We start from the raw sequence: 13,815 nt of genomic DNA, 5'->3' as shown, positions 1-13,815 counted from the left end.
GCGGGCTCTAGTTTGTGGGGTCGCAAAAAGTCAGACACGACTGAGCAACTAACACACACGCACACATACACGCCCCACCCTGTGTAGCTAACAAGCAAAGCCCTTGCGTGTCATGTAAAGAGGACAGGGATCAGGCAGGGAAGAAAATGGATGTGTAACTCCACTGTTAATCTCCAGGGGATTGTGTTTCTTTTTATTTCTTTTCCAGGTTAGAATACACAGAGCACCAAGGAAGAATCAAAAATGCAAGGTGAGCTTGGACCTTCTTTCTGTCTATAAGCCATCCTGGTTTGGTTGCTTAGTGTGCAGTCAAGGAGGCTCTGAATATCTGTTCCCTGTCTGTCGAACAGTCTGATGCTGTCATGTCCTTAGGGGATGAGGAGGGGGACAGGGCCCTGGCTTGATGTGGCTCTGTCCCTCACTGCCTCCAGGCTGAGCTGCCTTCACTCTTTGCTGTCCAAGCATGTTTAATCTGAAGGGAACTCTGGAGGGAGCCAAAGATAAATCAAGGCTAAAGGTTTTCCCTGTCTTCAGCAGGTTCCTCCTTCCTGCCTTGGGGCCCTCTGGGGAGACCTGGTTCGAGGAGTCAGTTCCCCGGCTTTGCCTGGCCTCTGAAAGGGCCCTTACTGCTCTGCAAGGTGTGGCTGAAGGCCAGACCTGGGGAGGCCCTGCTCCCTCAAGCAGATTCTCTGACTCCCTCCTTCCTGCCTCCAGCCACGCTTGCTGACTCCCCTCCGTGTGGGTCCTCCGCTCTCCTGCCATTAACCCCAGGGCCATCTGATGCTGTGTCCTGACACAGAGCTAGGGCTGTAGAATTCAAAGGACCTGAAACTGCTGGCTTTTCCCTCATGGACCAGCTTTGCGAGAGATCACACGGTTCTGTGGCAGCGGCACTGTTGACATACCTCTTTGGGGGACAGTCACAAACAGCAGGTGCAAACCAGTCAAGAAAAGTGTGCGCCATGGGAAGTGTCACGCTGCTCGGTGGGCAGCAACTCTTGGGGACAGATGTAGCTTCTGCTGCGTCTTGGTGGGGTCACGGCTGATCCAAGGACAGCAGCATTAGTTACCTGGTGTCTCAGTCTGTCTCCCACAGACCACATGGCAGACTCCCCTCAGACCTCAGAGACAGCTCAGCCTGGGGCCCTCACTGATGTCTGTTCCTGGGTGCTTTGCCCTTCAAGTCCTCCACCTCCCTTCTTTCTTTCTCCCACATCTTAAAATCCAACTTTATTGGGGCTGAGAAGAATAGAAATGAGGAGAAATTAAAAGCTCAGTTGACTGTGAAAAGACAATTTTTGTAATATTTCTCAATTCCAAGGATAAGGTAAGCATTAAAAAAGAAAAACACTAATACCGACTTGGCAGTGAGCCCCACTTTTTTTGGTGACTTTAGTAAGAAAAGCCCAGTTTGAAACATTCTTCAGATTCTAAATTTGCCTTGTCAGATGAATATTGAAAACAGTTATTTTCATCATTGTTTCCTTGATGCTCTGTTACATTTTACAGAAATCATTTTTCATATTGTTGTTCAGGGAAGCTCACAGTCAGATTGAAAAGAGGCGTCGGGATAAAATGAACAGTTTTATTGATGAACTGGCTTCTTTGGTACCAACGTGCAACGCGATGTCTAGGAAATTAGATAAACTTACTGTGCTGAGGATGGCTGTTCAGCACATGAAAACATTACGAGGTGAGATCCAAGCTTTATTGTCTTTTATGCCCTTGCTCACACATGTTACCACCCTTACTTAGAATGTCCCTGAATCCCTAAGGCCGATGTTTATTACTTGCAAATGTGTAGCCTTAAGGAGTATACCAGTCATTTTCAGCAGCAGACATTATGCCAAATGAAATTGGCATTACCAAGCTTCTGTGGGTATCAAGATGCAGTGTTGCTGTCCTGCATCCCCAGAGTGTAGAGGCTGTGTGCCATGCATGTGTGTGTGCACGTACCCAGGCTACATACATATCAGAGAGGCACACGTCCCATCTTGCATATATGTGGTGCCTAGACCTTGCCCATACAATGATAAACATCAGAAATGTAGCTGCCCTTCATGACACAGGAAAGTCTGTTTCAGTTTTTAAGAGGAAAAATTCATCCTGGTTTCTTTTGAAGAGTGAGTCACTGGTTGACAGCACTTGCTACATTTTATTGTTGAGTGAACACTGATGATATTTTCATCTTCCTGGAATTTTCCCAAACCAGATCAACTCTTTATAAGGGAGGCAGTGTTTTCCTTCTTTTCCGAGTGTGGGGAGGGTGAGAAAACAGAGGCAGAAATGTGGAAGTGACTTATCCAAACCACAGGAGAAATCTGAACTGTGGCAGGCATTTTAGGGAAGGCCGTCCCTGGAATTTTCCACAGCTAGACTTGGACTATTTGAGGAAATCGGAAAGTAGGCGCTCACTCAGATCTCTGACCTGCGTGGTAAAAGAATTATGTCTTTTATATTTCTACAAAGCCACCAGAAATAAGAAGTAGCTGGTTTTGTCTTTTGACCTTGATTCAAAAATATAAATGTTGTATCCTTGGCTTGGAGAAGGGTGTTTTAAAATTCATGTTAGGGAAGATAGAGATTAAATCATTACAACTAATTTCTACTACATTGGAAAGAAAAGAGTTGCAGAACTCGAGTGGTCCTAAAAAGCAGGGGTGTGGATCAGTGATATGCACCTTGTTAGTTGATTTGAAAGTCACCGACAGGTTCCGTTTCCCTCCTTCCTGGTGGTCTTTGGAATTGTCATGAGCTGTTTTAGTTCACTGTGCTGCTAACCATTCTGCAGATTCCAAGTCATTCACTGCTGGCATTCTTCTCTAAGTTATTCTCCCGGAAGATGCCAGATTGACAGCCTTTTAAACATAAGTCTTATGCCCTTTCAGTCCTGGGAGCTCAAGTTGCATTTACTGAAGTAATGCATTTCTCTGGGTTGCCAAACTCATTTAACTCAACCCTGATGAAGAGGAACTCACAGTAAACGCCTTCCACAGCGTATTTACTCAGGGCCTGGCAGACTGGATGACTTCCCAAGAACATTTAGAGTGGTGATTTGAGCACCCGCTAGACAACCCATTTAATATAGATGTTGGAGGGAGGGGAGTGTCCCAGGAGTCTCGACCAGTTTGCTTCCAGAGCTTCCTTCTGTATTTGAAGCAGTTTCTAAACTTCTGTTAGCTCCTGAATTTTCACTGTGGTGACAAAAGCAAGCTTGTTAAGTCTCCTGTGGTCAACAGTGTTCACTTTTCAATGACATTCTCTTTAGCGTTAGAGCTTCTGTTCAAAGCCAGAGCTCGCCTTATCTCCACGATGGAGAAAGAAAATGTAGCTCGTAGGGGCTAGGGACGAGGCTGCATCTGGAAGACTTGAGACAGTCGAACGGAACAAGACATTATCTGAAAATAAAGTGTTCCAACTCTTTCTCTTTTTCTCCCCGGAAGGTGCCACCAATCCATACACAGAAGCAAACTACAAGCCGACTTTTCTGTCAGATGATGAATTGAAACACCTTATTCTCAGGGTATGTTGCAATTATGGGATTGTTTTTACACAACATTTATTTTCACAAATCTCAGAGTTAAGTGCCAGTGTGTGGGAATTTGATGTCTCAACACCGAACTTGTTTAGGCTCACTTCCTCTGGCAGGGTCTCCCCCTTGTTCTTACTGTTTGGACAGGCCTCACATCTCTTCCCTGGGACCTTCCTCTTCTACCCTCACTCAAACAAAAATGGAAGGCCTAGGCTACTGGGACTTTAAATCAGAAGAGCAGGATTTTGTGAAAAATAGGAGGTAATCAAGAATCCCCATCCTGTATATGAAGGTTTTAGAAAGGGACTGAAACTGGTAGCCATTGAGAATTTCTCTCATCCTCACTTGACCACTAACACAGAAACAGCTACCTAAACCTTTCTACTAAAATTCCATCAAAACAACAAAGCTTCCAAAGATGTCGAGCTCTGGGAGGAAGATGAGTGGAGGACGCAGGTGCTTCCACCTGCCTGACCGTAGCGCTCGCTTCTCCGGCTGGTCTCTGCAGGAAGGCAGCCGGGGTGGCACCGAGGGAACCTGGCTTTTGTGAGAATCAGGTCTGCTCTGGGCCGAGCAAGATTTCGCTTGGAAACTGAAGAGAGAGACACTAAATTCAGAGACATGTCCTCTTGCCAACAGTAGAAAGAAAACCAAAGAAACCTAACTGAAGGGAAGAATACCTATGCCATCTCCCCCCAGCCAGGGCTGCCCTCGCATCTCGGAGCAAGTTTGCAAGGCCCCAGCATAGAGGGTGGTCCCTCTGGTTTTCTGCATCCTCACTACCCATTTTCAGCTCACCCTGGCTTCAGGCCCCCTGTTCGCCTGGCCTGCCTGCTCATTCCAGTAGTGTCTGTCCGTCCCCTTGTGACATGCTGTATTAAATGCAAGGAACAGGACATTATGAGTCAACAGGGCTTTGTTTCTCAAGCATAGGCAGTCCTGGTTAGGCAGTGAGGGGCTGCTGTGGAGGCTCGGGGAGGTCAGCAGGAACCAGGCCCTTTCTGTCTTCTCGCACCACCCTGCTGAGCCAGATTTTCACCTTGGAGGGAGATGGCTGTGCCAGGATTCAGTAGCTCACCAGCCAGAAAGAGGGCAGGGGAGACTCCAGGCCAGCCATGCTTTGTATCAGGAAAGGGTGTGCCTTCCTGGAAGCACTGGAGTAGACGTCAGCTTATCTTGAAAATGTCACCTGGTCCCCCAGAGGTGCAAAGCAGGTTGCCGCACAGGTATCTAGATCTTCCAGCCTCCAGAGGAGAAGCAGGCAGGAGAAGAAGGGTCGGAAACAGCAGATGTCACACGTTCTTTCCAGAGCCACATCCGTCTGCTGGATTTCCCTCCAGTGATGGCTGATTTAAAGTCCTGACCCGGAGTGGAGCTGCAGCTGTGGTCTGGTTGGCCTGGGGTCGAGTGGGGCTGGTGCCTCCTTGCAGGAGAAGCCATCTCGCTAGTGCCACATCTGGGACAGCTGTCACAGCACCGTCCCCGGCTCTGTTGTACATGAGTTATTGTTAGGCAAGGGTTTTTACATCTTGTGTAGGTGCGGTTGGTCTTTTTGAACTTCTCTGTCAGTCTGTTGGATAGTCCCACATTCCAGCTTATCACTAGTGATCCTTCAAAGCTTTGTGTGACTTGTAGATTGGATAGGCATAGCCTCTGTCTTCCATTTTCATTTGTTCACTATTTCAGCAAACATTTTAATACTTAATGGGTTTTGCACGGCACTGTCCTACAAACGTCCAGTCACTGATAGACACTTCAGGGTGGCGGCCAGGCTTCTCAGCAAGTTAATGATGGTCATTTGGTTACCTGTCAGGGCAGACCCGGAGGACTCAACTCTGCCCTCACCTTTCCATCCTTTTCATAAAAATGTCCTTGTTCTCAGGGAGGACATACTAGAATTAAGATATGAACGATATCTGCAGCATCTCCAGAGAAACCATCAGGGCTGGCTTCACAGGCATACAACCCTTGCAGCTACGTAGGACCCAGTACTTGGTTTAATGCTCTGCTGTTGCCATCTTGAAGACTGTATTTTGAAAACAAGGGTCCCTGCATTTTCATTCTGTCCTGGACCCTACTAATTATGTAACTGGTCCTGATCACCATACTGGTGATTTGGTGTTTTTTAAAGAAATACGTATATGTATGTACACATATAGAATAAGTTCCTTTCATAGTGACAAGTGTTTAGTAATTGTTGCTGCTTTTCTAAATGATTCTCTGTTAGATATTCATACTTTGCAGGGTCTGGAATAAGGGTTTTAATGCTGTTCGAGTGACAGACTTCATCTTGGGCTTGCCTTTTCTACTCCTCTCTCTCACACGTCAGTGGTGATCTGTCTTCTCTCATGGAACTTCTCTCATCTCTCTGCCCCATCTCAGTGGCTGGGAACCACTGTCTAATTCCTTGCCACTTGTGGATGCTGAGTCCCTGGGAATTTGCTTCAGCAGATAGCAGGGTCCACTCAGATGATGTCTGAACAGTTTGGCAGCAGGTTTGGACTTTCAGTCTCCCTTACCAGTGCAAATCTGACTAATTGCTTTCCTTACCAAGTGCTTTCAAAAATATCTTGAATGACTGGCATGTCAAGGAGCAGTGAACCTGATCAGTTTATAATGTCTGGAACCTGTACGTGCTGAGTTTTGAAAGTGAGGCGGCCCCTCGGGCTCTGTGTCACTCATTAACTCAACACCGTTTTCCCTGAGGGCGAGCCTGCCTTGGTCTTCCCGGCCCCGTGGGGCTCGTGTTCTCACCCCCCTGCTCTCTGGCTGGCCCCTCAGCCTGGCTCCTTCACCTGCTGGTGTTCATCTGCCTGAGCAAAGCGGAGTCGGAATGTTTTGTGTCTCCCCTACACTGACCGTATTCACCGGCCTCTGGAACCTTCTCTCCCTCCCCTGAATGTGTTGAAATCCACTCCCCTTGTCATCAGCTTGGGCCTGAGTCTGCTTAGCATCTCTTCCAGGATGTCACAGGAACCGTCTTCCCAAGCACCTTTTGAGCCACATCACTTCATTAATGAAAAGCCTCAAAATACTCTCTTCTCTAGTTAAGATACAAGGTTGTCTGCAAGGCAAATGAGGAAGTTATTAATACCCTCTCTTTCTTGACAGAATGAGGCTTCTAGCAGATGGTGCTTGGGAAGTGGCTTCCCCCTCGCTGTCATCCTTTGCCCCCAGGCCAGCGCAGAGGCCTAACTTAGGAAAGGATCAGCCCCAGCTTCCTTCTGGCAGGTGGCCTGCCAGGCCCTCTCACAGCGGTAGTGAGTCTGTCCCCCTCTCACTCAGGTCTGTTATCCCAGCACAAGTGAACGTACCATTCTGTTACCTTCTGGTGCATGAATTCATTTCCTTAGTTCTTTGAGTTTAACTGCATCCCAAAGGCCCTTTTGTGGAAAAGGGAGTAGGTTCTTTATTAGTGTATGTGTGCTCAGTCGCATCCGACTCTTGCAACCCCATGGACTGTAGCCCGCCAGGCTCCTCTGTCCATGGGATTTCCCAGGCGTGAATACTGGAGTGGGTTGTCATTTCCTTCTCCAGGGGATCTTCCCAACCCAGGAATTGAACCCATGTCTCTCTTTGAGTCTCCTGCATTAGCAGGCAGATCTGACCATTGGGAAAGCCCCAGGTTCTTTAGTAGTCTATTCCAAAAACAGACCGAGGACCAGCGAATAATGAAGATAATGACGCATGTGATTTAGTCTGTGGTAGCTGAGTATACTCAATGAACATGAGTTTGAGCAAACTCCGGGAGATAGTGGAGGACAGGGAAGCCTGGCACGCTGCTGCTATGGGGTCGCAGAGAGTCGGACATGACCGGGTGACTGAACAAAGACAACCTGAGCATAGAGCCAGTGCGTGGCAGGGCAGGGAGCACCCTTCGGTGCCCAGCAGGCCCCAGCAGGGGTTCTTAGGGGTTGCCCATCTGGGGAGTCCTGGGTAGCATTCAGTCACATTTGCACAAAACATCCTAAGCTCTCATGTTCCACACCTTCAGTATTTATCTTAGTCTGTCTGACAAATACTGTCCTGTCTCCACACCTGTCTTTGTCAACACTTTGGATTTTTGCCTGTATTTAAAGTGAAGAAGAGGTGAATATCAGCGGAAATTTTTGCTTGGCTTTTCTTGTCGCATTTAGGATACAAACAGCTCATCTCTGCATCAGGGAATAAAACTTAAGAGTAGTTGTTCTCAACCCTGTGAACATTAGAACCGCTTTGGGGTGGGGGTAAGTGGGGGAGGTAGAAATCATACCACTGATCCACCCCACTCCAGACCACCAGCATAAAAAAACAAAAGCAGACCACACTTCAGATGCTGAACCCACTGTTCTAGAGAGCTCCCTGGAAATGGAGGTGTTCAAGTCTTGGACAGATGGTGGCTTCAATATTTGAGAGGGAATTTTGACCCTAAAGTTTCCTTCCAGTCTCAGATTCTATGATATTATATTGTTGTTTTACTTAGAGCAATGAAATGGATTCCTTTGGACCTTCATGCAGTCAAAGGAAAATTCTTAAACTGAGTTCTCCTTCAAAACAAAACTCTCTGTAATTGGACTTGCCCCGGTAATCATTAGTGATACATGTGTATATGTCTGCCTTGGAGAGAATCTTATCATTCTCAGAAGGTATTTGTTCTAAGCATCCTGTTCTCAGGACACCTATGAAACTGTCAGTGCCTGCAGTCCCGTGCTTTGGACACTTAGAAAATAAATCCTTATTTGCTATCAGAGTGATTATAAGTCATGTTTCCTAAAGTGTGATAAATTGATTATCCATTTCTCCTGATTAGGCAGCAGATGGATTTTTGTTTGTCGTAGGATGTGACCGAGGGAAGATCCTCTTTGTGTCAGAGTCTGTCTTCAAGATCCTCAACTACAGCCAGGTACTGCCCCTGTCCCCGTTGGTGGTGGGCAGCCTTACAGTGGCCAAAAAGGTTACCCCACTTCTCAGAATAATTAATAGACAAGTGACATGTGAAATGCTTCTATTGTTCCCCAACCCCATCTTTCTTCCAAGAAAATTCTTAACACAGAAATGAATATAAACTTAGAAAACTTCCTTTAATATGCTTTCATTGGGAAGTTTGACCTTATCAGTCTTGTAACTTTCTCACTGCTGCAAGTGTAGGGGTAGCGGGGCAAGGGGCTATTTGACAGGGAAGACAGGCAGACAGTACAGTGCCAGGGAATAAGAAAAATGGGAATCCACCCATACTGTGTCTACAATGATGTATCACTTATTAGCTATATTGAACCTCAGCACCCTCTGTAAAATGATTATATCAATCCATACATTCTATGACTGTAGAATCATATAACTGTTTATATAAAAGCTTCTAGAACAGAGCTTATCACCTGTTTTGTCCCTAGAGTTTTTACTCATTTTTTCCATTCATTCACTCACGCTTATACTGGTATTTGCATGGAAATTTGGTAAAGCAGAAGAATTGCAGTATCAAAATAACATTTATATAAATTAATGTAAGTTTCATGTTTCCAAAGTGTTTTGCTCTTTTCAGTCTTAGAGCAAAGCTGTGGAGGAAGTTATTTATATCTCTGCTAACAATTAGGCTAGTGAGGCATATAGTATGACACAACTTGTTTAAGAACAGAGGTCTAATGGAGCTAGAGTCAGAGCCCACGCCCTACATTCCTCCTGCTGAGGTCTTAGAAGGGAATATGTGGGCATCAGAAGTAAATGATAAAGGGATGCATGCTGTGAAAGACTTTTGCCTTAGAGGAGCGTGAGCTGTTTATGTGGGTGAGCCCTTGTCCCTTCTTATCTTCTCAGCACCACACACTCAGTGCCTCATTCATGGTGTCCTTATCTAGGCAAGGTGCCTGGATGTGTGTCCATGTTAACATGTGAAATACTTAATATTCTCATGCTTAAACGTGCAGAGGAAAGGCAAAGCCCTCGTTAGTTAAGTTATATTCCGCATGCCGTTGACTTGTCCTTCTTGGTGATGCGTTCCCACAGAATGATCTGATTGGTCAGAGTTTGTTTGACTACCTGCATCCTAAAGATATCGCCAAAGTCAAGGAGCAGCTCTCCTCTTCTGACACTGCACCCCGGGAGCGGCTCATAGATGCAAAAAGTGAGTTTGGGAGCCGCCGAGCGCCAGGCTGCACGGCGTGTGCTCTGCCGGCCTCAGCGGCTGGGTTCCTACCTCTCTGCCCTTTATCTGGGTCACAAGAGCTCTTTGGCTAAATGGAATTATTATATTACTTCATGTTTGTTTCTCTTCTGGTTTACATAAAGAGGAAAAAAATTCAACGTCCTAATTCGTGAGGGGAAAAACAGCCATTTTAATTCGATTCTTTCTGATTTTTAGTTAATTTTTTTTTCAGGATCTAAAAATCCCCAGTTGTATGTTCCTGAGTTAAAAGGGTTCACATCAGTTTGATTTGTTCCCCCCCAGAAAATCACTTCTGTGTGTCTGAGTTGTACTCATGCAGCCTCGTAAGATGAAAAAGTCTAAATATGACATCTCTCTGACCAAAGTGGTTTCTCTTGAGGTTCCTCCCCTGCCGCCCCAACCTGCCTCCCTGCTTCCTCGTGGCAGCGGTGGAGCACCACTCACGTCCTCCCCCGGCTTCCTGCACCGGCCCCTGTGCCAGCCAGAAGCTCTCTCCCCCTTCAGTCCCATGGGGAGCTCTGCACTCCAGCAGTTAAGAGCATGGACTCCAGAGTCAGAGGCAGGGCTCAAATCTTGGCTCCACCATTCACTAGCTGCATGACCTTGAGCAAGTTACTTAACCTCTCTGTGCCTCAGCTTCCTTACCTGCACAGTATTACTGATTTCATCAGGTTGTTGTGAGGATTTAATATGCTAAAAACATAGAGCACATTGTTTCCAGCACGAAGTGAGCACAACGTTGTATTTACCTTGGCCCAGTGCCGTCATAGCCTAACTAGTTTCCTGCTCCCAAGCTCTCCATTATAGTCTCTGGAAGGAAATAACCACCAGAGGAATCTCCTGTAAGTCATCCTTTTCACTAAGGCACTCCTCGTCTTCCTATAAGTACAGTGTAGTGCCTGCCCCCTGTTGCCCTTTATAGTCTGGTCCTGCAGTTGTCTTAGTGACCCCAGGAGGAAGAGGTGGACGCTGTTTGGTCCTTGCCTCTGAGGCTGTTTCCCATGTAGTCAGGGCGACGAGACCGCACCGTGTGTAATAGGTGCAGCCATGTACGTAGTACCAGCCACAGAGAACGATGATTCATCCTCACGTGGGTGTGGGCACACGCATCATGGAGCAGGTGACAGCTCCAGGTGGGTTTGAAAAGATGAATTAATATTTGCCAGGTGATGAAGGGAGGAAAGTAGCAGAGGAAATGATTGGTGGATGGGGGCAGAAGGGTGATGCTGGGGTTTGCTGGTGCTGCTGGAGAAAAACATGCGGCGGAGGGGGAGGGCTGGACCACACAGACCTTCTCATCTGTGAGGACACAGTGAGGGGCTGCAGGCTTGGGGTGGGGGGCAGGCTCAGATCCCCGGCTTCTGTGCTAACAAGTAGCCCATGTTTCTGTCAGGATGACAGTCAGGCTTTTTCTCCAGAGATTCTAATTCAGTGGGTCCAAAACTAGAATTCAGACCACAAATATGAGCCACATATATGATTTTAAATTTCCTGATAGCTACATTTTAAAAAGTAAAAATAAATGCAAAACTAATTTTAATACTATCTTTTATTTAACACTAAATCCAAAAGGAAGTCTTTCCGATTTTTTTTTTTTTTTTTTGCACTAAGCCTTTGAAATCTTGGGTATATTCACATATAGAACATGCCTCCAGTTTGAAGATCCCAGTAGCTGCATGTAGCTAGTGGCTCCCACACCAGGCAGCACTGATCTAGAATGCGGCTCAAGCATCTTCAGGTTGATACAGCGTCTGGGGGTTCTGGCATCCAGCCAGGCTTGAGAACTTGAGTCAGCCCTGCTGCCTCTCTTCCATTCCAGTGTCCAATTCCCAGCCCACCTTCTGCCTCCTCTGGGAAACACCGATTGTTTCTGCCCTTTATTTGGCCCTTCTCAGTCATACACCACGTGTGGCATCAGCGCCGTCCTCCTGGTGAACTGCCATTTCCCCTGCTCAGCTCCCGCTGAGAAGAGGGTCCTGTGTCTATTTCTTTATTTCCCGGAGCACCGAGTCCGTTCAGCAGCAGCTGCATTCTCCGTGGTCTAGCAGCACTGCGGGCTGACAGCGCCCCATCCGTAGAGCTTCTGTGCAGCCTGTGAGGAGGAATGTCACTGTCAGATCCCCGTTACAGAGCAGAGGCAGGAAGGAAAAGGCTTTCTTCCAGGGCACGCTCCCCTGCCTGACAGACAACACGACCCTCGGTTTATCACGTTTTGTGTATTGATTTGCAGCTGGACTTCCAGTTAAAACAGATATAACCCCTGGGCCATCTCGATTATGTTCTGGAGCACGGCGTTCTTTCTTCTGTAGGATGAAGTGTAACAGGCCTTCAGTAAAAGTGGAAGACAAGGATTTCCCCTCCACCTGCTCCAAGAAAAAAGGTAACCACTTAAGAGTTCATTAAATCCTTTCACAGGTGAGGCTGGCTTTTCCCCAGAGGGGCGCTCAGCAGGATGTGGGCTCAGAGCAGGCGGGTCGCCGGTTTGCAGCCAGGACCTCTGTGGCCCTGCTTCTGTGAGGGCAGTTGGGGAGCAGCAGGGAGGTAGAAAGCCCTGATGGAGTCATGGTGACAGATTCGTGGAAAGGCTTCCTCTCTGTTTAAATTCTGTTTGTTTTCATGTGGTTGGGAAAGAGTATTCTCAGTCACAGTTCCCTGCTTCCCCAGCGCCTGCCAGAATTACCCTAAGTTCACCAGTGCCCACAGGTGCCTAGGAGCAGCAGACACGTCATTTCTCTTCTCTGTGAAGTGTTTCTTCTCACCTTCCTGCCCCCTCCCACTCTGAACTCTCTTCTGAGTTCTTTCTGTTGGTTCCTTTCCAGCCTTCTTCTCTTAAGAGGAGTAGATACATACACAATCCATAGGTAATGTCATCCACCCATGTAGCTTTCAATGACATTTATATGCCAGTAACTTCCAGGCTCATATTTCTAGCCCACACTGCTCTTTTGAACTCCAGATTTGTAAATTAACTGCTTATTTAATCTACCTGCTTGGACATCTCAAGGGCATCTCATAGGTGATACACGTAGAAGTAACCACCCAGGCTTCCTCTGGAATGTTAGTGGCAGTCCCTTGCATCTAGCTGTGTGTGCTAAAAGCCTGGGAGACACCCTCTCCCCGTTTCCCTCCCACCTGACCTAGGGTTCTAAAGTCTTGCTGCTGTGAATCGCCCCTGCAGAAGTGTGTTTGTTACTCGAGCTATCACTCGATCGAGGCTGCCCTGGATCTCATAAGTCTGTTGAAGTACCCTCCTCACACTTTCCAGCCCTTCACATGGCCAGACTGACCTTCCTAAAAGCAAATCTATTTGTATCAGTCCCTTGTTTGAAACCCTTCAATGGTTACCATTGCTCTTGCAGGCAAGTTTAAAATCTTTAATGTGACCCTGCAGCGCTCTCCCCTGACACTACTCCATAGGTTTGAGCCATGCAGACCTCTGTTTGATGCCTCCAACCCCTTTTCACTCAACCTCTATGCACGTGGTGTCACCTCTGAAGGAAATGCCTCCCTCGCCACTGGCTCCCCTCCCTGGCTCTCTGCAGACCCTCCCTCAGAGTGGACCTTGATGTCTGTCACTCAGTCCCTCCGCCCTCCTTCTGTCTGCCTGTCATACCTGCAGGTTTTCTTTCTAACACTTGCTTCCCATTGCAGTTATGTAGTTATTTGTGCGATTGTTTAAAGTATCTCTTCCCCATTAGGCTGTAAACTCCAGAGGCGTGCCTGACTTGTTTTCCACTCTTTCCCAGTAACTAGCACAGATCCAATGCTTGGTAAATATTCCATAAGAATGTGTCTACTGGGACTTCCCTGGCAGTCCTCCACTGCAGGGGGGGCACAGGTCTTTGAGCCCTGGTTGGGGAACTAAGATCCCACACTGCCTGGCAAGGCACCGCCCCCCCTCAAAAAGATATGTGTACTGTTGAAATTCATAGATGCTCCACACTTAACATGCCTCACACTGAAATCTTTTCTCCCTCTCCTCTAAAACATACTCTGTATTCTCTCCCCTGAGTCAACAATCTGTACTGGTAACCACTCAATCCAAAGAAGTTGGACTCATCTTTATTTTCTTTTTTCATACCAAATATTTGATACTCATAGCGGATCCCCAGTGTTCAGATGAGAAATTCTCCTGCATCCTTTC

The 13,815-nt window shown here is 47.1% G+C and overlaps 1 protein-coding gene across 8 annotated transcripts in view; it reads left to right on the top strand.

Moving 5' to 3' along the window:
- ARNTL (aryl hydrocarbon receptor nuclear translocator like) overlaps positions 1–13,815 on the top strand; it is a 108,769-nt gene that overhangs the window by 79,553 nt on the left and 15,401 nt on the right. For all 8 annotated transcript variants that reach the window (XM_043480989.1, XM_043480986.1, XM_043480991.1 and 5 more), the window contains 6 exons: positions 209–250; positions 1,536–1,693; positions 3,444–3,523; positions 8,322–8,414; positions 9,512–9,629; positions 11,902–12,051. In XM_043480989.1, the coding sequence (XP_043336924.1) occupies positions 209–250; positions 1,536–1,693; positions 3,444–3,523; positions 8,322–8,414; positions 9,512–9,629; positions 11,902–12,051 (641 nt within the window). The remainder of the gene's footprint in view (positions 1–208; positions 251–1,535; positions 1,694–3,443; positions 3,524–8,321; positions 8,415–9,511; positions 9,630–11,901; positions 12,052–13,815) is intronic.

Source organism: Cervus canadensis, chromosome 11 (genome assembly GCF_019320065.1).
Source record: "Cervus canadensis isolate Bull #8, Minnesota chromosome 11, ASM1932006v1, whole genome shotgun sequence".
In the NCBI taxonomy this organism is placed as follows: Eukaryota; Metazoa; Chordata; class Mammalia; order Artiodactyla; family Cervidae; genus Cervus; species Cervus canadensis.
The sequence above is the reverse complement of the archived record's forward strand: the minus strand, read 5'-3'. Positions and strand labels throughout refer to the sequence as shown.